Consider the following 21,562-nt stretch of genomic DNA (forward strand, 5'->3'; position numbering starts at 1 on the left):
AGATTGCTGAACCGCTCATATGCTATATGTACCTCGCTGGAAGAGCGTGAGTCACTCCCCGCACAGTTATTCATACACATTTATGTGCATTTATCAGAGACGCATAGAATAAAAAACATCAACATACATCCACGCATGTTTGTTTGCATAAGGCATTAGTAAGCTCAATTACTTGGCGGTTCAAATAAACAAATATATTTCTCCATAATCACGAGAGTCTTTCTGCAAAACATAACGACTCGCTTCTTTTTTGGTGCGAGTGTTAATGTGTCGGTGGTCCAACTTGCGAGTGACAAAAATGAGTCTGACGGGGAAAGAATGCTTAATGCTACTACTAACTATAGGATAGCAAAATAAATTGGTTTCTCAGGCTTTGGGTCCAATCATACTTGGCATTCTGGAGCAAATTAATCATTTAGAAATACGGCTAGCTAATGCTAATACAGTAGCTACATTAGGCCTAGGGCTTGTTGTTTCGTGTGCTTACCCTTCTGTTGTTTTATTTACCTACAAAATTTTTCTTTTCAGTCTATGTTAAGCTAATACTTTTGCATTTTTTGGGGTACATGCAATTTTAAGGACTTTTTTTTTTTGCTTACCTTTGTACAAAAAACTTGCCACTTAAAAGTGCAATATAAAATGTAGGTCTAGCAGCAACAACAGTTGAGACTCAGTCGTGTTCAATGTAAGCGTTTAGGGATTTAGCTGTAACAGACACACCATCAGTTATCAAAGCTAATTGCTTCATGAATCAATAACGCCCCCTGCTGGCTGACACGGCAGTAGAATGTAGGCCTTGCGTTCTATTTCTATTTCTATAGAAGTTACATAACAATTACCCACTTGAAATGATAAATAGAGCACATCATTATTGTAAGATAATCAGCTTATGAGAAAATGCGGGCAGGCATATTCTGAAATTTGAGAAGCACTTGGTGTCCGTTGAAAATAATATCGATCTATAAAAGCATCCAGCATGGATGAGTTTGGAATACAATGTTCTTTCTGACAGACAGTAATAGTAGCTAATGTTCAGCAGAACACAGTGTTCACAGCATAAATTAATATATTCATTCTCTTTGCTTAGTCTATGATTTCCATGTACTGCTGAACTGGTTTCTATTCCATTTTGAGTGTGAGATGTTCAGTTCTCACTGAATGAATATTAATCTTATGATCTTTGAATATTAATTAACTTCATGATATGTGTGAGACCTTTATGCACATAAAATGTGTGTGTGTTACTATAACTGTATAATGAACTAATGGTGTACAAAAATGAATGTATTATCACAATAATATGATCTCAGCCAATGTTGATTTGTAGAATCCACAAAATATAATACATGATGCTTTTGTAAAGTCCTGTCGTGGTGGTATTAGGAGATAGGATGGGTTTTATGAGCAGAAAATGACCTTTATTTTAAATAAGAGATGTTTTTCCCTTTCGTCAGAACCCTTACAGAAATGTAGAAGGAAGATGATTTTTTAAAAAGACTGCATTTACCATCAATAGACGAATCTTTGTACAAAATATCCCCAAAGCTGCTAGTGGAGAAGTTTAAAACCCTTCAGTGTCCTGTTTGGTGAAGGTCCCCACCCAAGTAGCAACAGTGCTGCCAGCACTGACCACAGAGACCACAGTGGCGGAGGCGCAACATATGGACAGTCAGTAGGGCGGCAGTCGACCTAGCATCTGGGATTTAAGAATTGTGGATAAACTAAACAGAGCCTGGGACAATATTTTTGCTATTAGGCCTCTTCACTAGACCTAATACTGTAAGTAGTTGCCCTCACTGTTCTAAGGTTTGGCTATAGTTACTGTCATAAATGCAATGAGAGAGAGTAAAAATAATTTTTTTTTTGCTTGGTAAACAGTGTGTCTGTGAGAGTTTTAAAAACTGTGAAGTAAAAGCACATTTTTGGGTTGCGTCATTGACCTACTCATAGCTTATGCCAGCTTTACTTAGCCTAAGCTTTATTATTTTCCCTGTAAGGTATTTTATGCAGACAGAGAGCAGTAATCAGCACATTTGTGGGCTGTGCTTATTTTTGCAAATGTGAAAGGTTAATGTTGCTCAAAACTGTGGGAAAGGAACTGACCCTAGGAAAACCAAGCCCAGAGTGGGAACATTTCTGACTCATGTACTCATGATGCATGATAAGCATGTATGTGAGTGAGAATGTGTGTGACAACCACTCAGGGCAACACACTGAATGATCTGACACTATAAAAGATGTGCTGTGGGGTCCAGTGGAGCTGAAATCCTGAGATACGTGAGCAGGCTGACTCATATGAGTATGCACACACACACACACACACACACACATTCTTGAACATCTATCTTTGTGAGGACACAATGTAATCTCTGGCTCCTTACCCTAACCCATTACACTAAGTGCCTAAACCTAACCCTTAACCTAATTGTAACCTGATCCCAAAAACCACGTCTTGACCCTCAAACAGGCCTTTAAAGGGATCTCAGAAAGTGAGGACCAGTCAAAATTGAATAAATTACACACCTTTGTCCTTGCTCCGATAGTCTAAATCTCAAACCGGTACTCACATACACATTTACTCAGCTATAATTGAGAACATAGCATAGATTATTGTTTTCTATTGTTCTAATTAAAAAAAAAAAATGTTATTTTTGTTTGTTTGTTTGTTCATTTTTGTACTTTCTATTTTATTAAAGAATCCTGAAGAAAATGTATTGTGGTTTCCACTAAAATATTAAGCAGCACAACTGTTTTCAACATTGATAATAATAATAAATGTTTCTTGAGCATCAAATCATCATATTAGAATGATTTCTGAAGGATCATGTGACACTGAAGACTGGAGTAATGATGCTGAAAATTCAGCTTTGCATCACAGAAATTAATTTTTCAAATATATTCAAATAGTTATTTTAAATTGTAATAATATTTCTGTTTTAACTGTATTTTTGATCATATAAATGCAGCCTTAGAGAGCCTTTTCTTTTCAAAAACATTACATATCTTTTTAAAAATGTTATAGCAAATTATCCCTAAGTAGTAAAAACCCACACACACATGATTATTTATTTAAAGCCCCATATATTTGCACTAGCATGTGGCCTCGGGACAAGCACAGAATGAAATATGAACAGGAATAATAAAATGTGCATTATGTATAATAATATGTACGTGCATAATGAAAGTTTTTCCAAGATGATTAATAAGAACAAGACTCACAGTAATCTGTATCCCTTTTAATACTGGTAGTATTTGCATTAGATTAGTGATGGTGCATATACTACGGCCCTGATTCGATGTAATTTACCCCCACTACTGCACAAATAAAGATTGCGCTCATTTGCATACATACTTTTTCTTTGGTTAGAATGACATCATAAACACAACAGAAATACACAAGAAGAGACCGTAATGGGTCCCATGGCTATCACTTTAAAGTGGTGTTGATTAATACTGCCTTTGTGTAACTGAAATTACTAAATGTGAGACAAGTGACGTTTAACAACAAGACCAAAGCGGATAAAATATAGCATATTATCATACCTATTAACACATTGCGTGAAATTCGCAGCTGTAACTGACATCATACCCATCTGGCCCCTTTTACACAGGCATCAGATATAACAATTCTCACTGATAAAATGTAAATATGCACTGAAGTCTTTGGTGTGAGACAATGTCCTCAAAATACTCTGTAGATTCATGCATGCATCAAGACAATGCAGTTCATATTCTCTCTCTCTCTCTCTCTCTCTCTATATATATATATATATTAGAGGATCTTGGTACCTATTCATATCATAATCGTATGAAAATCTCTGCATATTTTGATCTAAAGCCACAATGTGACGCACAATAAAACATAATTGCCTGGTTTCACAGACAAGGCTTAAGCTAGTACCAGAATAAAATGGATGTTTGAGCTGTCTTGACTGAAAGAAACTTGCACTAACATATCTTAAAATATGTCAGTGCCGTTGTTTTGTCTGAAGATGTTTTTTTCTAAGGGACTTTTATAAAAGCTATTTAAATGTCCTAATTTAACTAAGGCATACTCCTGGCTTAATCTAGGACCTGTCTGTGAAACCAGGCCTACATTACAATGTTCTGAAGTAAGATCGTAGTGAAAGCACTTTGGATGCATTTTCTTGTTCAGATCCCAACCTCACGCACATAATTCAGCTCTAAACCCGTACCTGTGTACCAACTGTCATTCGCTCAGAGAAAACAAAGCAAACTTCAATAAACATGGCTGTGAAATAGGCTTAAACCTGGGCGCCTGTAGGCATTTATGTACCCCAGAGCAGGAGCTCTGTGTCGTCCTGTGAATCTACACCACCTCCACGTAGTTAGCAGGGTAAAGGCCTTCTTTTCCTCCGTCCATCATGCCTCTGCACCAACCTTGATCATCCTCATCCTCGATCTTCAGAAACTCCTCACCTGAATACACACACACAGAAAGCATCAGTGGTACACGTTCATCATATAGACACATAGCATAAGAATATTACAAACACAAAGACAGCTTACCTGCTTTGAAGGAGAGTTCATCTGTCTCCTGTCCAACATAGTCATAAAGAGCTCTGACTCTCACTCCTCCAATCATTACACTGAGACGAGGAGGGAAAACAGAAAAAGTCAATAAACTAAGGCCTGCATTAAACATGTTGAAGACCACTCCTACCTTATTACACCTCCTACATATCCACCATATCAGCAAACAAACTTTTGCTCTTTTTTAAAGCAAATTGTGTGTGTTTAAATAGTTTTAATCAAATTTGTATTGTTGCCTTTTGTTTGAAGCCCATTTCCGCATTAAGAAAAAAGGTAACACCTTAGTTTAGGGTCCAATTCACACTATTAACTAGTTGCTTATTAGCATGCATGTTACTAGGATATTAGCTGTTTATTAGCACTTATAAAGCTTATTCTGCATGACCATATTCTACCCAATTCCTAAACTCAAAGGCACAATATGTAAGATTTTTGGATTAAAATATCCAAATACCACTAGAACAATGTTATATATTTAGTTGACTTGTGTACTTGCATTATCTCAAATGTTTCCAAGAATCTTTAAAGAGAGAAATAAGCAATTTAATTTAAAAAGGACACGTGCGTTGCCTATCCATGACATCATACCTAGGGCTGCATGATTAATCACAATTAAACTGCACGAGATTTGGCAAAGCTGCGATTATTTTATGCGCAGCTTGTCAGTGTAGCACGGCTCTGTGATCAGTAGTGAATGCTGCTCCATCTGAAAGTCAGAGGGCGCTCTTGCACAGAAACTCCAAATATGCCCTGCTGCAAAAGAAGAAAGCATCATTCCAGGAAATCCCTATGAGCATCATACTATCGCTGTAGCTGAATAAACAGAAGATTGAAATGCTTTGATTGATTAAACATGACTAATAAACACGACTGCCTTATTCTGTGTAAGAAGCCACATCATCTCACAGAAGGATGCTCAACTGTCATTATGAAGTGAGTTTGGAGTAAAAACATGTTATTAAATTATAAGCGACTCAAACTCGCAGTGCTTTCAGATGGATTAGCATTTGGAGCCATACTTCATTGACAAGCTGCACATAAAAGAATAATCGCAACCTTCGCGGTTTCATAATCACACTAAGTCAAATCGTTTAAGCGCGATTTCAATGTTATTTTTCTAATCGTGCGATTAATCGTGCAGCTCTAATCATACCTGCGTTACCCTCGATTTACAGTCTTATTTTGTAGAAACCACGGAAACACCAAAGACTTTAATATATTATGTGTTTTATTAGACAGGTGAGCAACTGTTTGGATGCATTTATAGACAGAAAACTAATCATGTTATATAGCTCAACACAGTAAGTCTTATTGTTTGAATCTTGTTTTCTTGATTTACTGCGAGTACCATGTTTTACTATGCCTAATATCGATCTAGCTTACTGCAGTGTGCAACACATACTGAGCGAACACACAGAGTAGCACTATAACAACTTTCAACACACAAATGTATCTAATTTGATAAATCAGCGCTCCGTTACCCCACATACTCATGACAGGAAGAAGTGGAAGCGCTCGTCTGCGGCATAATAAAAGCTCCACTGCTCTCGAGCCGCGTGTTGCACTTGTCTCTCATTAGCAATCGCTCCAGTGGCCTCGTTCCACTCCAATGGCTTTCAGCCACACCCTGCTTCATACTACAGTAATGTTAATAAATCTTTAATACATTAGCCCATCCATGAATATGATTTCTGCCCGAGTGCCATCAGATTCTTTTCCACCGGCTGTAGATGTGAAGACAACACCTCCTATGATTTCGCAAAATCAAAGCATCATCAAGCTACGCCTTTATAATTAGGAGTTTATTGAGGCAAAGGTCATAGTTAATAGTTTATAGTGAAAATTATAAGATAAAAAGTTGTAATTATGACAAAAAGACAAAAATATTTGTCATAATTCTGACTTTTTATTTCATAATTTTGACTTTGTATCTCATAATTCTGACTTAGTATGCCAATTTTGAAGTTTTATTTCATTATTATGACTTAGTGTCTCATAATTTTGACTTAGTATTCAATAATTTTATTTATTTGTCTTAATTATGACTTGATTATGTCTGACAGTTCATTGTACTGTATTGTCGATAGTAAGTAAAGCATTCACAGTACCATAGTGAATGTGTTGTTTGTGATCAGCATGCCTCCACAGATTTACTTCACAATACTGTATATATATATATTTTATTTTTGTAAAGACCAAAATGTTTTGCAATATCACATTTCATATAAGTATAGTATATAATAACCACTCAATGTTTGCTACTGTATTTTACTTAAAATCACACTGTTTGAACCCCAGTTCATTCTTATGGGATGTCCTGTGAAGCTTGTCTGAGCGACAGTAACCAAGGAGGCTGAGCTCAGGTCAATACACAGCAGCAAACAATAACAAGGCCTGAAGTCCAAGTCAGGTTTGTAGCGAATAACAGTCGGGCAGCACTGTGCTGTAAGAGCCCTGCAGCAAATATCAATGTAGTACACTGACCTTCTCTCCATCATTGCTGCTTTCTGCTCCACCTCCTTCTTTCCCTTTTTATGCTTCTTGTCTGGAGTCCACTCCTGAAATAGAAAGAGAGCAAAAGTGTGAGTGAGTGAAGGAGTAAATGTGGGTTTTGGCACAACAGAACGCAGTCTATCTGAAGATGTGCCTCAGTGAGATACATAAATATCACAGATAACAACAGAAACGTCACTCTAACACCCTCAGGAATGCATTAACTTCAAAACGATACCTTAAAACAAACCCCATTAAAGTTTGTTTTTGCTCTGGACATGAATGAATGTGGCTTACTGCACATTTCTCATTGCAGATGATAAAATGGGTGAAAAAACCCACAGACTGAAGTTTCAGTTAATGTTTGCCACTATAAATGTATTTGCAATATAAACCTGAAATTGAGGCCAGTCAGTGGGCATCCCCGGTCCATGTGTATTCTTCCACCAGCGCAAATCCTCTTGCTCACTGATGGACATCAGAGTGTTATGAAGCTCATTGTACACGGCTTTTACACTAACGGAGAGAGAAAAAACTTGTTTAATTCACTCATTGTGAGTAAAGCTGAAATTGAGATTTTGAGAAGGACCCTTCTCACACACCTGTCATTGTTGGTGACATCCAAGTGTCTGTGGATGGACAGGAAAGCCTGCTTGAGGAAGCTTATCCTCTTCCTCTCCTCCTCTTGCGATTGGTCAAAGATAGACTCCATTTCCTCCATGTAGCGCGGAGCATAACGCGTCACTTCCTCAAGAACCTTCTCGTAGCGGGCTCGCACCTGCACACAGGAATTTGCAGTCAATCAGTCAGATGTGTCGCTTGATGTGTATAAATATATAATTAGAAACATATTCATATAATAAGTTAATATAAATATGAACTAAATTACAACCCATATCCCTTGAATGCCAATCAAAAATTATGTCACAAGACTAACATGACCATTTTTTTCTGTTTCTTTTCCTGATTAAGATGATAAAGGGTAATTGAAACTGCATTTTCTCTCTCTCTTTCTGATAGTTTCCCCCACATAACTCTCACCTTTTCTGTTTCCTGGTGAGCCAGTTCGGTCTCTTCCTGGATCTTCCTCTGTTTCTCGATGGCAATGTCAGGGTTGCCTTGGGCATGGGCCTCACGCTCACGGGCCACGTGTTCCTTGCGACAAGCTTTGTGAAACGCCGACCTGGCCTTCTCTAACTGTCACAAAAATACACACACACATTTAGTGGTCAGACTCAGTATTGCATACTGTAAATATTCATTTTCAATAATTCAGTAGTTCATTATTCGGCAGATATTTCACAGTTACTATATGTATACATGCTTATCTTGAGACTTTTTTGTTTTGTTTTCTCCTTACAATACTGTGAGCAGAACAAGTGAATTTAGTGCCATTTCTACCTTCTTCAGTCTCTTGGCCCAGGGCTTCTGAGCACGTGAGAAACCGGTGTCAAAATCCTGGGACTCCTTGAAACCTCCAAATATCTTCTTATGGAAAGTGTCCTTCTGCCACGTCCGGATGCGATCTCCGTCCTCTGACACCAGAGCACGACAGATGGAGGAGTGCAGTGAGGAGAGGCGGTCAGCAGAAGAGAGGAAGCACTGCCATGCTCGCAACAGAGAGCCGTAGAGAGGACCTGGACAAAGACAAACATATTCATGAAATAAATGAGAGGACCATTTAGGGTCACAAAAAAGAAACCTCTTCATCATGTGGGCATCTCATGTAAAATGCAAGTCACAGATCCTTAATCATATGTGCAATGGTTCTCCACAAAAGATTTAGTCTTGCATGTTACTGTACGTTCGAAATGGAACTACTCATACTATTTTTTTCAGTATGCAGTATGTAGGATATACACTCAACATTATGCAAAATGTTTGAATGCTTTTAAGACATACATTTACTAAAATGTGGGAAATACTGTTACTATTATGCAATTAATATTATTATGCATACTTTTAAATATGAGATGCAATGTACAGTACATACTGCACAGTACAAAATAGGAAATGCTCTAGTATTGTGTTCTACACATTCAAAATGTGATTGAAAATGCAAAATATTACATTTAATTATTTTAGAACAATAAACATCAAATAATGCAAAATAATCATTGATTATGAACTTGTTGAAAATGCAAAATATTACATTTTATTATTTTAGAACAATAATCATCAAATAATGCAAAATAATCATTGATTATTTCTGAACTTAAATAACAGGTCATGTGACAATCATTTAGCATTAAGTTATGTTGAAAAACAACATAAGCAACATGACTTAAAACATCACTATTGCTAATTATAGTACATATTGCCTAATACACAGTAAGCAATATGTTAATTTCCATACACTACCGTTCAAAGGTTTGGGGTCGGTAAGATTTTTCATGTTTTTGAAAGAAGTCTCTTCTGCTCACCACGGCTGCATTTATTTGATTGAAAATACAGTTAACTGTAACATTGTGAAATATTATTACAATTTAAAATAACTGTTAATATATTTTAAAATGTAATTTATTCCTGTGTTTTCAGCATCATTACTCCAGTCTTCAGTATCACATGATCAGTGATGTAACCTGGGGTCATCGGGTGTTTCTGGTCTTTCAACAACATACACCCTCTCCCAGGCGACTCAGCTGGGGGTGATCAGTCCCCGACTTGTGTCTAAGTAGCTTGTGTGGTCGACCCCTTTTGATCCACAGCCATCTAGATGCTTTCTCAGCGGCATCCATGATGTTCCTGATGGCTTTCTTTTTGTGCAGTCCCCTCGAGGTTCTTCCATCCGCTGCTACGACATTCACCTGCCAACTCCTCGTACTTGGCCTGCTTTCGTTCAAATGCCTCTTCCATTCGGTCTTCCCAGAGCACAGTCAATTCCAGTAGGTCCACCTGTCTAGATGCTTCCGAAAGGAGGACCATGTCAGGCCTAAGCATGGTCTTGGTGATGGTTTCTGGGAATTTAAGCTGCCTTCTCAGGTCGACCTTTAGCTGCCAGTCCCGGGCTGTTGCCAGCAGTCCACCAGATGGGTTTCTGCTGCGTGGTGGTTTCTCCCCAGCCTTGACAAACGCAATCAAACACTGTGTTGGCTGCTGGTGCCACTGAGAGAGATCCCTGTGCTGATGGCTTCTGCGATGACCCTTAGCACCTAGTCGTGGAGCCAACGATAACGTCCCTCTCCCAAGGCTTTAGGGCAGCAGCTTAATATGTGCTCCAGGGATCCTCTTTTTTGACATAGTGGGCATGCAGGGGTGTCTTGGACTGAGGAGGACTGATCCAATAAGGAACTGAATCCGGTGTGGCTCCACTTTCCAAAGGTCAGACCACGAGATCTTTCAGCCCATCACCTGTTCCCACCACATCCACGCCCCTTGTTGTCGCATCCCCATCATCCTACTGATACATCTTTCCTCCACCCCTGCTCGGATTTTCTCTTGGACCAGTTCACACCTGTCCATTCCCCGGGCCTTGTCGTATCGAGGTCTTTGGATACAACCATGCCCTGCTCTTCCTGATGCCACTGTCCCCACCAACCTTGCTTCAGCCTGGTCGACAGCCTCCTGGGCCCTGCACTTCCTACCTGTGCTCACCTCTATGCCAGCAGAGGAGACTTTTGGTATTTAACAACAAATCCTGAAAAGCGGTTTACACTGTTAATACGGTTTACACAAAAATATGAAGCAGCACAGCTGTTTTTTTAACATTGATAATAATTAAAATAGTTTTGTGAGCAGCAAATCATCATATTAGAATGAATTTTGCAGGATCATGTGACACTGAAGACAGGAGCAATGATGCAGAAAATTCATTCTGAAAATTCCATCATTTTAAAATATAATAAAGTAGAAAACAGTTATTTTAAATTGTAATAATATTTCACAATATTACTGTTTTTACCGTGTCCAATAAATGCAGCAATGGTGAGCATAAGAGACTACTTTCAAAAACATCTTACCAGCCCCAAACCTTTAAACGCTAGTGTACTGTGTCCAAGTTCTTGATAAAACTGCAGTACTCACTCGCATCCACTAGGGGTTTCCATTTGGTACTCCACTCACTAAGTTGCTGCGCGTACTGTCTCTCAACCCTGGCCCTTTCCTGGAAACACGCCACTATGTCATTACATGCCTGGAAGGCATCTTCGGTCCTCTTCACTGTCCGGTGGTAGTTCCCTGGCTGAGACACAGACAGACAGAACATGGACAGAACTGTAAGGTTAAAATATAGAGGGAAGAGAATATAAAAGACTAGCACTTGGTGCTAAAGGTTAATAGGCTGTTTAAGAGGTCAAGAATGAGGTATTTACTCTTATGACACAGAGAAAATGTCCCTCTCTCATCTGAGCGATTGGCCTCATTTCTTTTCCAGCAGGGTCACTGGGTTTGTTTGCTATGGATTGAACAAGTTATCATAGTGTAAGCTTTGTTTCTAATATAAACGGCAGAAGACAACATGTGGTGTGGAAAACCAGAGCACAATTCAAACATTATTCCCCTGAAAAACATCTGTGACTAGATGAGGACCAGCGAGACGAGAGAATTCAGGCCACGGTGAGTGAAGCATCACATGGACACCGCAGTGAAAGGGGTTGATTAACTGCAATAACACGATAAATGAGAGAGAATGAGGGAGGAGGGTGAACATAATGACAATTTCAAAATGGGCGTCGTGTTTACTGATGTGGAGCGTGTTCTACTGTTTTGCTGGCAACCATTAGTGGCTCCCCCACAATTTTATCAATTCATCGCTCTGTTCTGCATCTTCCTTTTGTGTTGTTCTTTGTTGGATCTTTCTGTTTCTCTCTCTCTCTTAGCTGTGGTTTGCACCATGTACTTTCTCCAGTCTGAGAAAAAAGTAAAAACAGCTGAGGAATCTCAACTCCGGCCAAGAGCGGTGCAGAGCAGCACCTGCCAACCAATCAGAGAATCACAGAAACTGAAAAGAATAACACAATCCCTGTCAAACGGAATATAACATTCAGCTGGACTCAAAGCTGCACAGTATTTAAAAAGAACTGTTTCACTGAACAGACAAGCCTATTTAAATATCAACCCCATTCAACTCTGGCTAAAACTTTCAGCATTTCATCACTGCAATCTTCTGCCAATGCTGCGGTTAACCAATCAAAGCATCTAGGATGAACACAAAAACCCTACTGCGCTCAGTTCTGGTCAGCCGCCAGCCAATTACAAGGTAGGAGATGCAACAAAACCCTTGCAGGCGATATCACTGTGGTTGTAAACTGACTAAACATCAGTGGTCAGAGCATTTCACCGAAAAACAGTACCACTGGCCAAGCTCCAGATGGGATGGCAACTCAGCAAAAAGCGCTCAGGCTAAGAGGAGAGTTGAGGAGAATCTTAAACAGCTTCATACCGAACTCATGAAGTGGGAGCTCTAGATGGCATAGATAATAACAACAAATAAATAAATACATAATCAGATAAAACTCACTCAGATGCAAAATTAAATTAAAATTAAATTCAAAATGTTTTTTATAAATAAAAATATATTTTAATAATCATTTTTAGATAATTTGATCCCGAAAATGATATTATAAAACGGTAAGTTCCTGTCCTTGATTCTGATTGGTCAATAGCTGTGTTTTAAAAACGATAAAACACCGCTTCACCCAACGGTTCAGTGTATCACTACACAACACCCTTAGCAACCACTCTTAGCAACGTAAACTGTTCATTGAAGCTTACTGTATTATGTGAGAAAGAGATCGAGTGAGCGAATTTACAGTATTACCTGCATCCAGATTTTCTTTCAGGTCAGTCCTATGTTCATAATAAAAAATCTGTTTAAATGTCCGATGTGTTATCTTGTACTTTTAACATTTAAGGTTCTGACAGCGCTAGTCAAAGCATTTGTCAGTTGCGTTGTCAGTTGTCTTTTCAATATAAAAGTCTTCGCTACTGACTGACACTCATAAAGACAGTCTTTGCCGCCATCTAATAGCATGATAACTTCTGTTGCTGTTCACGGTCAGGGACTGTTTTTTCCGGCGGAAGGAAGGCTTTTAGTAAAAGTTTACTTCATGAAAGTTGCATTAATACAATATTTTTGGCTTTAATATTTGTATTGTGTGGTAACCGTTTTATAAAAGCAATAAGGTACGAGAAGCTAGTGCTGTATCGTGAATAAGTCACGGTTGAACTCCGCTTCGCGTCGTGCCTAACAACGCCCTTCAGCCGTGACTTATAAATGATAGCCTACAGCACAGCCTCTTGTACCTTATTGCTTACATACAACCTAAAATTATCTACTTCGTAGGGACCAGCCAACAGTCCCCAAGAGAAAGAATATAAATAATATATTTATTTAATAAATATATTAAATAATGTCAAGCAAAAATCTAAAACTGCAAAAATGTTTTTGTAAGGTTTAGGGGATACTAGAATATATCATTACCAGTGTTGGGGATTATGCATTACAAGTAACACGAGTTACGTAATCAGATTACTTTTCCCAAGTAACTAGTAAAGTAACACATTACTTTTCAATTTACTTAAAAAGTTACTTTTTCAAATGAGTAATGCAAGTTACTTTGTTTTTTTACATTTATTGACTGACGCCTCTGCTGTCCCCATGTTGAGAGAAATCTGGAGTAAGTGCAGAGGGGTGTGTGCGCAGTGTCAACATGATGGCTATTGTAGTTCTAGACTAAATGTGAACATACATTTACTCATCTCACATGAAAAAGCAGAATGAATGAAAGAATGAATGAATATTACAGAATATTATGCAAACCTGCAATAATGAAATGTTAAATTACACAAATATACTTTATATATTTAATCTCACTTTATTAACCAATGTCTAATATATTAACAAATGTCTAATGGCCATTGTGGTAAAGTAAGAGTGTTGAAATTTCAGCTGAAAGGTTTGTTTGCGCCAAAGCCACTGGAAGACAAGCCTGCGACCTTTAGCCAAAAAAGCGTAACGCTCCGCCCCTGGCGGTATGCAGAAAAGGAAATCAGAGGATGTTTTTTGAATGCATGTTAATGGATGAGAGGCTTCACTATGCTGATTAAACAGCTTTTGTGGGGAAATAGTTAATCATTTAATTAATGTACAGCCTCTCTGTTTGCGCTGCAACCTCTGCATTTGTTAGAGCTGCGCCCTCTACTGTGCAGGTGTGAATTTGCATTTCGTTCAGCCTGAGGTTTATTCATTTCACTTTTGGTTTGAAAGGGCCTTAACATTTGTCAAATATAGAACTTTTCTTATTAAAAAAACACAAGTTAGCCAAGCCCAGGTGAAAAAAAGTTACGCAAAAGTAATATAACGCATTACTTTCCATAAAATAACTAAGTAATGCAATTGGTTACTTTTTTAGGGAGTACCACAATATTGTAATGAATAATTTTAAAAGTAACTTTCCCCAACAATGATCATTAGTTAAAAATAAAGACAATAATAGTATGACACAGGAACAAGTGTATATGTGTATGTGTAACTAACATCAGGTTGCTCTAAGGGGACTGCTGAAATGAGTAAATCACTTTGGATAAAAGCAACTGCTAAATAACAGCTTGCTATTTGCTCTAAATATAAGTCTGAACATGAACATGACAGTTAACAGCGCTTATATGTAATTATATATACAGTATCATTGCATAATTACCATTATTAGTATGACAAGAACCTATTAGGAATATTGTAACTACCGCAATAATAAATAAAGTATTTTACACATGCACACACACACACACACACACACACACACACACACACACACACACACACACATATATATATATATATATAGTGACCTAGATGTCCTCATGAGTCAAGACATTTTTATTCACATAGTGTAGGCATTCACATATCCACAAGCCTCAGGACATCCTAAAATACCACAGAATTTCTACAGTAGAAAAATACTGTATTACTGAGTATTATTTTATAATATATTTTCCTACAATGGTACACAGTAAAATCCCCAGAGTTAAATCAACTCTGCTCAGAGTACATATGGTCCCTCTCTAAATAGTGTTAAAATAACACTGAAGCAGAGTTAAAGTTAAAGAGATAATTAAGCAATTAATAAGGCTGTGACTGAAGTCAGTTGTAGTTCTTGTGTTTCTATTTTCTTCAGTGATTCTGCTTGTTAACAGCAGGTGTTCATCACTAATGCTCAATCATCACTTAATTAATTGCTTTATTATCTCATTAACTTTAACTCCTGCTTCAGTGTTATTTTAACACTATTTAGAGAGGGACCATATGTACTCTGAGCAGAGTTGATTTAACTCTGGAGATTTTGCTGTGTAAAAAAACAAAAACAAACTAGTCAATAAATGTAAAAAGGTTATAAAGCTATTAAAAGGCAAGCTACTGCGTGATTCCCAGCAGTATTGGAGAACAGAAAAGCAAACCAATTAAGGAGCTGAGAGACAAAAGCTGAGCTAATTAAAATGGGTGGAGGCACAATGGATGAAATTTATAGACGGAGATTAAAGTAAAAAAAAAAAAAACTTAAAACATGCTGAAATGGTCTCAAAGTAAAATCACTTGACTTGAATTTTAATCTTCATTTGGTTAATAGAGAGTATTCAGTAGCTTTTGTTAACCATTTCTCTTTATGTCTGAACAAATCTTGTCATCTGTTGTTAATCAAACTGTTTGGGTGTTAAAACCAAGTCAAGTCAATCACCCATGTGCATTTCTGGTAACACATAAATAACAAACCAGAAGCGGATGGTATTTCTTAGAGGTCCATCATCCTGTCTGACTCACTGCTGTCCTTCCTCCCCCTCTCACTTACCATCCAGAAGCTCTGATTGTTGGCATCCTCAGGGCCTGTCTCAGCCGGGAGCGTTGACATGGTGAGTCTGGAACAGAGATATGGCAAACGACATTTCAAAGCATTAAATGGGCACTAAATTTCCTCATTAAAAAATATTACCTTTGAAAAATGATTAAAATCATCTATATTCACATGAAATGAAGATTTTTTTATTCTATATGGGGTGGGTGGTCACATGGAAGCTGACATCTTGAGATAATTTCTACAATGGCGTCAACAGCCAAAAACATTTTGCGTGAGTGTGTGTGTGAATCCGCATCCACATCACTAGCACGACTGACGTATCAAACAATACAACAAACAAAAAAGTTAATGATGCACTTTTAATTAGCTATGAACAATAGAGGTCAAAAATTTTGCTGGTTCTCACCATTTGACACGTCAGAAGGACAAATGACTGGAAGTTACATCTAGATCGTCTTAACAGGCAGACAATAGATATGTGTGACAGAGCTGAACATCATATACTGTGTCTGAAAGCATGCTGGCAGGGTGTTGTGTTTTACAAGCTTTCTTTTATTTGAACTACAGTTTACGAACTGCGTCAGAAAGTGCATGGCTCCAACAAACAAATTTAATGGCCCTGAAGTTAAGTTCATGAAGAAAGGAGGATAGTTATATACAAGGTTATTTAATGAGGATCAAAGAGTTTTCTGGATGAAAAATGTTACTGACTTAAAGTGTAAAAAAATGAAATGGCTCAAAGCAGATGTGAGTGTTGAAGTGGGTTTGAGAGTTAGTGAGACAGATAGTGCTCAATAATCTGGTTTGATCCAGAGCTCTGGGCTTTGAAACTTGAGCCATCCCAAAATAAACAGGGGTGAAAGTTCACCAACACACACACAAACACACTAGTTCTCTTCTGAAACACGTTCACGAGCTTACAAACACTGGCACATGTGGCCGGTCCGACAAGCCCACACAGGCACATGTTTGAGCTGCCCCAAACACACACATGCCAGAAATACATGCCATTGACAGCCCAACATGCCTGTGGCCATTTGTTTCTGCAAATGCAATAAAGCGCATTTTGTCACAAGACATGGAGAGAGAACAAGATGACAGAAGGGAAGTGCACGAACAAGCTGTTATTTGTCTGTCTTCTCTCTCTCTCTCAGTCCCTCACATGGGTCTATGTCCCTCAGGGCATTAAGCTAAATGTTCTCTTCTATCCCCTTTCCTGCACTGCAGGGGTCATGGGTATTGTAAATGACCCTATATTTGAACTTTAACCTCACTTCCTGTTCCCCCTCTGGCCCTCTCCCTCCAGACAGCCTCTCAGAGAATATGAGCAGGGAGCACAAGCTTAAAGGCAAAGTTCACATAAAAATGAATGAACATGCTGTCTTTCATTTCTCATCATCAAGTTGTTCCATCATGACTCTTTGATGTTTGGAAGACAAAAGATGTTTTGAAAAATTTGGTTTGTTGAACAGAGGTTGAAGCTTTCAAGCTTCAAAAAGGATGCAAAAACACCATGAAAGAATCAAAAAAGTGGCCCATAATATTCATACACTACATTCCAAGTCTTTTTAGTGATGAACAGGCTAAAATGTAAGTTGTTCCTAAGTTGGATCTTTGCTATGATATATATATATATATATATATATATATCTGAATGGAACATTCATGAACCAGACAGATTCAGTTTCTAAAGTTGCAATGTTATGGAAGTAGCTACAGATATTTTCTTCCATATTGTGACGTATATCTGAGGGAAACAGATTATTATTGGGTGGGGACTTTGTTTTATCCATCAGTTTTTGACTGGACAGAGACACATCTGAAAGCAAGCTTGCGGTCGATTGTAAGAAAAAAGGTGTGGTTTAATGCTGCCTTCACATGCTATCGGAGTTATCGTAAATACTAGTTTCCTATTTAACAAATTGGACATGAACGCCCAAGTCAAATTTTGAATGCGATGAGCTCGTAATCACAACTTCAGAATTTCCTATAGCACATGAAGGCGGCATAAGAGGACTAACTGATTGGAGAAGTTCAGGATACGTCACCATGGAGAAGTCATTTCACTGGAAGATTCAGTTATGACATTTTGATTAAAAATTAAACATACAGTCAAACCAAAATTTATTCAGACACCTTGAACATTTCATTCATTAATACAGTTTATTCACTATAGTTTAAAAAATAATGGTAATAAAATAAGACAAGATCTCAGAGTTAAACTGTGTCAGAAAAAAATAATCTTAATTATGTCAGATAACACTTGAGCAAAACATGGTCAGGTCAAAGTGTCTGAATAAATTTTAGTTCCAAATTTGTATCAATTTTATGAAGAATTTTTGGGTATAATATGTCACAGTTGACTTTATTTTGCTATCCTCACTTACATAAATGAACTATAGTGTCCTGCACCCACTAGTAAACATATATCAAAAATGTCTGAATAATTTTTGGTTTGACTGCATATATGGATGAATCGTTCACAATAAGATCAATACGAAGCAATTAGTAAATAAATTTATAAATTCACATTTCATGCCGACTTTAATTTCAACTATTAATTTGATCAATGAACTGATTACTGGCTGTCGAGTTAACAGCTCACTGTAGGGGAAGAATTTCAGAGAATAAATATTAAAATCTGAGTCAGTTTTCCACCCAAAATTATGACTAAGACTTATAAGAAATATATTGCACAAGCCACTTTTTTTTACATACTTCAGTCTGTATTCACAGCAATGACATGGAAAAAAAATATCAACTACATTCATGAAGACATGCTTTTGTGTTCCAAAGAAGACAAAGTCATACGGGTTTGGAATAACATGAGGGTGAGTAAGTGATAACAATATTTTCATTTTTCACAGTTTTGCCTGTTTACATTCAGCCTTTTTTGTAAGGTTAACCTAAAAGACTCCAGGAGAGTTTCTTCTTCTAATCGTAACCCATCTCTCTGTGTTACACTGGAGCCTCATGCAATGTTATGTGTAAGTAAATGAAAGGATAAACACATCTGCTCAACTGAATTAAATCATCACTACTTGGGAGGGAACTTAGATTGAACTTTTGAGGTATTGTAAAACGCCACACAAAGTAGCAGATTACAAAGAATAGCATTTTAGAGAAGACAAAGTACAATCAAACTGATCAAAATGGAGATTAAAAACTGTTGGAAAGTCTCTGTAACTTTTGAGAGATGGGAATGACCCATTTCTGAAAAGATCAACATGACGTTGCTGTGAATCTCCCTCTTATTTTCTCTTTTCTCCCCCTTTTCAAAGCCCCTCAAACCCCCATACCCCTCACCCACCCTGGCTCTCTTTCTCTCTCCTCCCCCTGTCCCCGTTTTGAGTGTCACACATAACTCAACACACACCCACACACTGAAGAAATATATAGCAACTTATGAATGCATCAGACAGAAATAGTCTATGAATGCTGCAGAACTCATCAACGCAATGTGATCTAACTTGACACAAACACATCAGGAATAAATTAATGGCATAGTAAATGCAGACAACAAACTCACCTCTAACTTTTCCAGGGAAAGTTTCCTTTTAGTTTATCCTTTTCTTTTCCAAAGTAACAGATCACCCCCTTTCTTGTGAATTTTCCACTTTTAAGGCCACCATATGGTTATGGGATGTTCTGGACAGCGTCTTTCTCCTCTGTCTTTGAGCCGCTGTCAGTGTTTAATAAGGTGGCTTCCTGTCACTCTCTTTCTCTCCTCTCCTCTCCCTCTCTAGTTCTCCCTCTTTCCGAAGCAGCTGCGGATAACCAGACCTTTCGCTCTGTGGATCAAACTACATGACCACACTCCTCCCTCTCCCTGTCTCTCTCTCTTTCCCTCTCTCTCTCATATGAGCAGAGCTGCTCTCGTAAGTCATGAAGTGGGTTCAGGCCAGACAATTAGTGTTTCATTTAAGAATAACCTTAAACAGAGAGACTGTTGCACACTTCTTCTTTTTACTTACCACCCCTAATTAGGTAGAATTATTTCATTTTCTGTGAATTGTGTCTGTAACAGCCAAATTTATTACTATCAAAATGTACCTACCTCACAAATGTCCATGGTCTCAGCTATCCGGCACATCCAGTGGCTGTGTTGTGTTGAACAAAGTCTATGCCTGCATCTCAATGTGCATATTCATCCTAAATAGTATGTGACATTAGTAATATTCAATACTATTTAGGGCGGATATAGTATGCACATTGGGATGCAGGGTATGACTCAGTATTAAAAATATGGCAGCTGTTGTACACACTGGCAAGAGCCCATCCCACATACCTCTGTGGTTCAGATATATTTTCATAATCTCATATTAATATAATTAACCCTCTCTGTTTTCTCTGTTATATCTCTTTTATGCTATTCTTCCAGCCAAAATCTCCCCAAAATCACATAATTACCTATATGTATATGAAGTGTATACTCTTCAGAATTCAACCACAGACAAAGATTTAGTGAACAGGTTGGTTAAAGGATTAGTTCTCTTTCAAATAAAATTTTCCTGATAATTTACTCACCCCCATGTCATCCAAGATGTTCATGTCTTTCTTTCTTCAGTCAAAAAGAAATTAAGGTTTTTGAGGAAAACATTCCAGGATTTTTCTCCTTATATTGGACGTCAATGTCCTCCAAATGGTTGAAGGTCAAAATTACAGTTTCAGTGCAGCTTCAAAGCGTTCTACACGATCCCAGACGAGGAATAAGGGTCTTATCTAGAGAAACCATCACTCAATTTCTAAAATTTTATATGTTTTAACCATAAATGCTCATCTTGAACTAGCTCTCTTCTTCTTCTCTATTTGAATTCCAGCAGTGTAGACACCAGTGATGGGCGGGTTGATCCAAAATGAGCGGGTGCCTGCGGTCACCCGCGGTTACCCGCGGTTACGAGTCATCCAAAAATATTTTTAATGATATTCGGGTCACGGTCGATCGGGTCGTTTGAAATAAAGATGCCAATTAAACCTTTGTAATTTATATAGTACTAGACACAATTTTCTATGAAATACATAGGCCTACACTTTATTGGCTGAATAACTGGCGCAAAGATGACGCACAAGCTCAGTCTGCAGGTAGAGATGGAGGTGGCAAGAGAAAAGGTGAAGACTGGGGAGTGGAAGCTCCGCAAATACACAAATAGAAAGAGCAAAGTGTGGGAGACATGCTGAAATAATGAAAGATGATGACCAAAGTGCTGGCTTTGTCATGTGTACTTCTTGTGTTGCTATTTACTCATTTGATAGCCACAAAACTGGCACAACCAACATGGCGCATCACAAGTGCAGCCCCGGGAAGCCATCACAGCCGAATAGAGCAGCGTCAGGCCAACCCAGGCCACAAACTATAGATGCCTTTATGCGCCCTGACCACACGAAAATTCATCTTCAAGTGAAGAGTAAATTTGTGGATTATTGCGTGGACTTTTGTTGCACAGACCTGCGCCCCTTTGATATTGTTTCGGGGGAAGGTTTTACGAAAGTGGCACAGGGTCTCATCAACATTGGAGCACGTTATGGCTCAGTCGACGCAAATGGAGTGCTTCCTCATAGGCAGACAGTCTGTGATCGAGCTAAAAAACAGGCCATGGACGAGAAAGAAGCCTTATCCGAGGTTCGGAAGTCATTCTGCGCTGCCACACCCCCCCGCACCCCTAGTTCCTATCTATGTCCCAATGACGCTACGATGAGCATTTACTACTTTTAAAAAATGCGGGCCA

The 21,562-nt window shown here is 38.2% G+C and overlaps 1 protein-coding gene and 1 long non-coding RNA gene across 3 annotated transcripts; one reads left to right on the top strand and one right to left on the bottom strand.

The window, feature by feature from the left end:
• Positions 1-3,221: 3,221 nt before the first annotated feature.
• Positions 3,222-19,948, bottom strand: si:ch211-51c14.1 (protein kinase C and casein kinase substrate in neurons protein 3). 2 transcript variants are annotated; one of them, XM_048204110.1, is made up of 10 exons: positions 19,894-19,948; positions 15,831-15,897; positions 11,071-11,227; positions 8,449-8,684; positions 8,089-8,244; positions 7,650-7,825; positions 7,443-7,563; positions 7,039-7,112; positions 4,531-4,610; positions 3,222-4,440 (listed from the first exon to the last, which is right to left on the bottom strand). In XM_048204110.1, the coding sequence occupies exons 2-10, from the start codon at positions 15,888-15,890 to the stop codon at positions 4,331-4,333; spliced, it is 1,170 nt and encodes a 389-aa protein (XP_048060067.1). In that variant the 5' UTR covers positions 15,891-15,897; positions 19,894-19,948; the 3' UTR covers positions 3,222-4,330. The 2 variants fall into 2 exon arrangements, with proteins under 2 accessions (XP_048060067.1, XP_048060057.1); XM_048204100.1 differs by lacking the exon at positions 19,894-19,948 and adding an exon at positions 19,366-19,670.
• On the top strand, positions 11,234-11,898 carry LOC125276560. The gene is made up of 2 exons (XR_007186695.1): positions 11,234-11,601; positions 11,865-11,898. It is a non-coding gene; the product is annotated as an uncharacterized LOC125276560 (long non-coding RNA).
• Positions 19,949-21,562: the final 1,614 nt, after the last annotated feature.

Source organism: Megalobrama amblycephala, linkage group LG1 (genome assembly GCF_018812025.1).
Source record: "Megalobrama amblycephala isolate DHTTF-2021 linkage group LG1, ASM1881202v1, whole genome shotgun sequence".
Lineage (NCBI taxonomy): Eukaryota > Metazoa > Chordata > Actinopteri > Cypriniformes > Xenocyprididae > Megalobrama > Megalobrama amblycephala.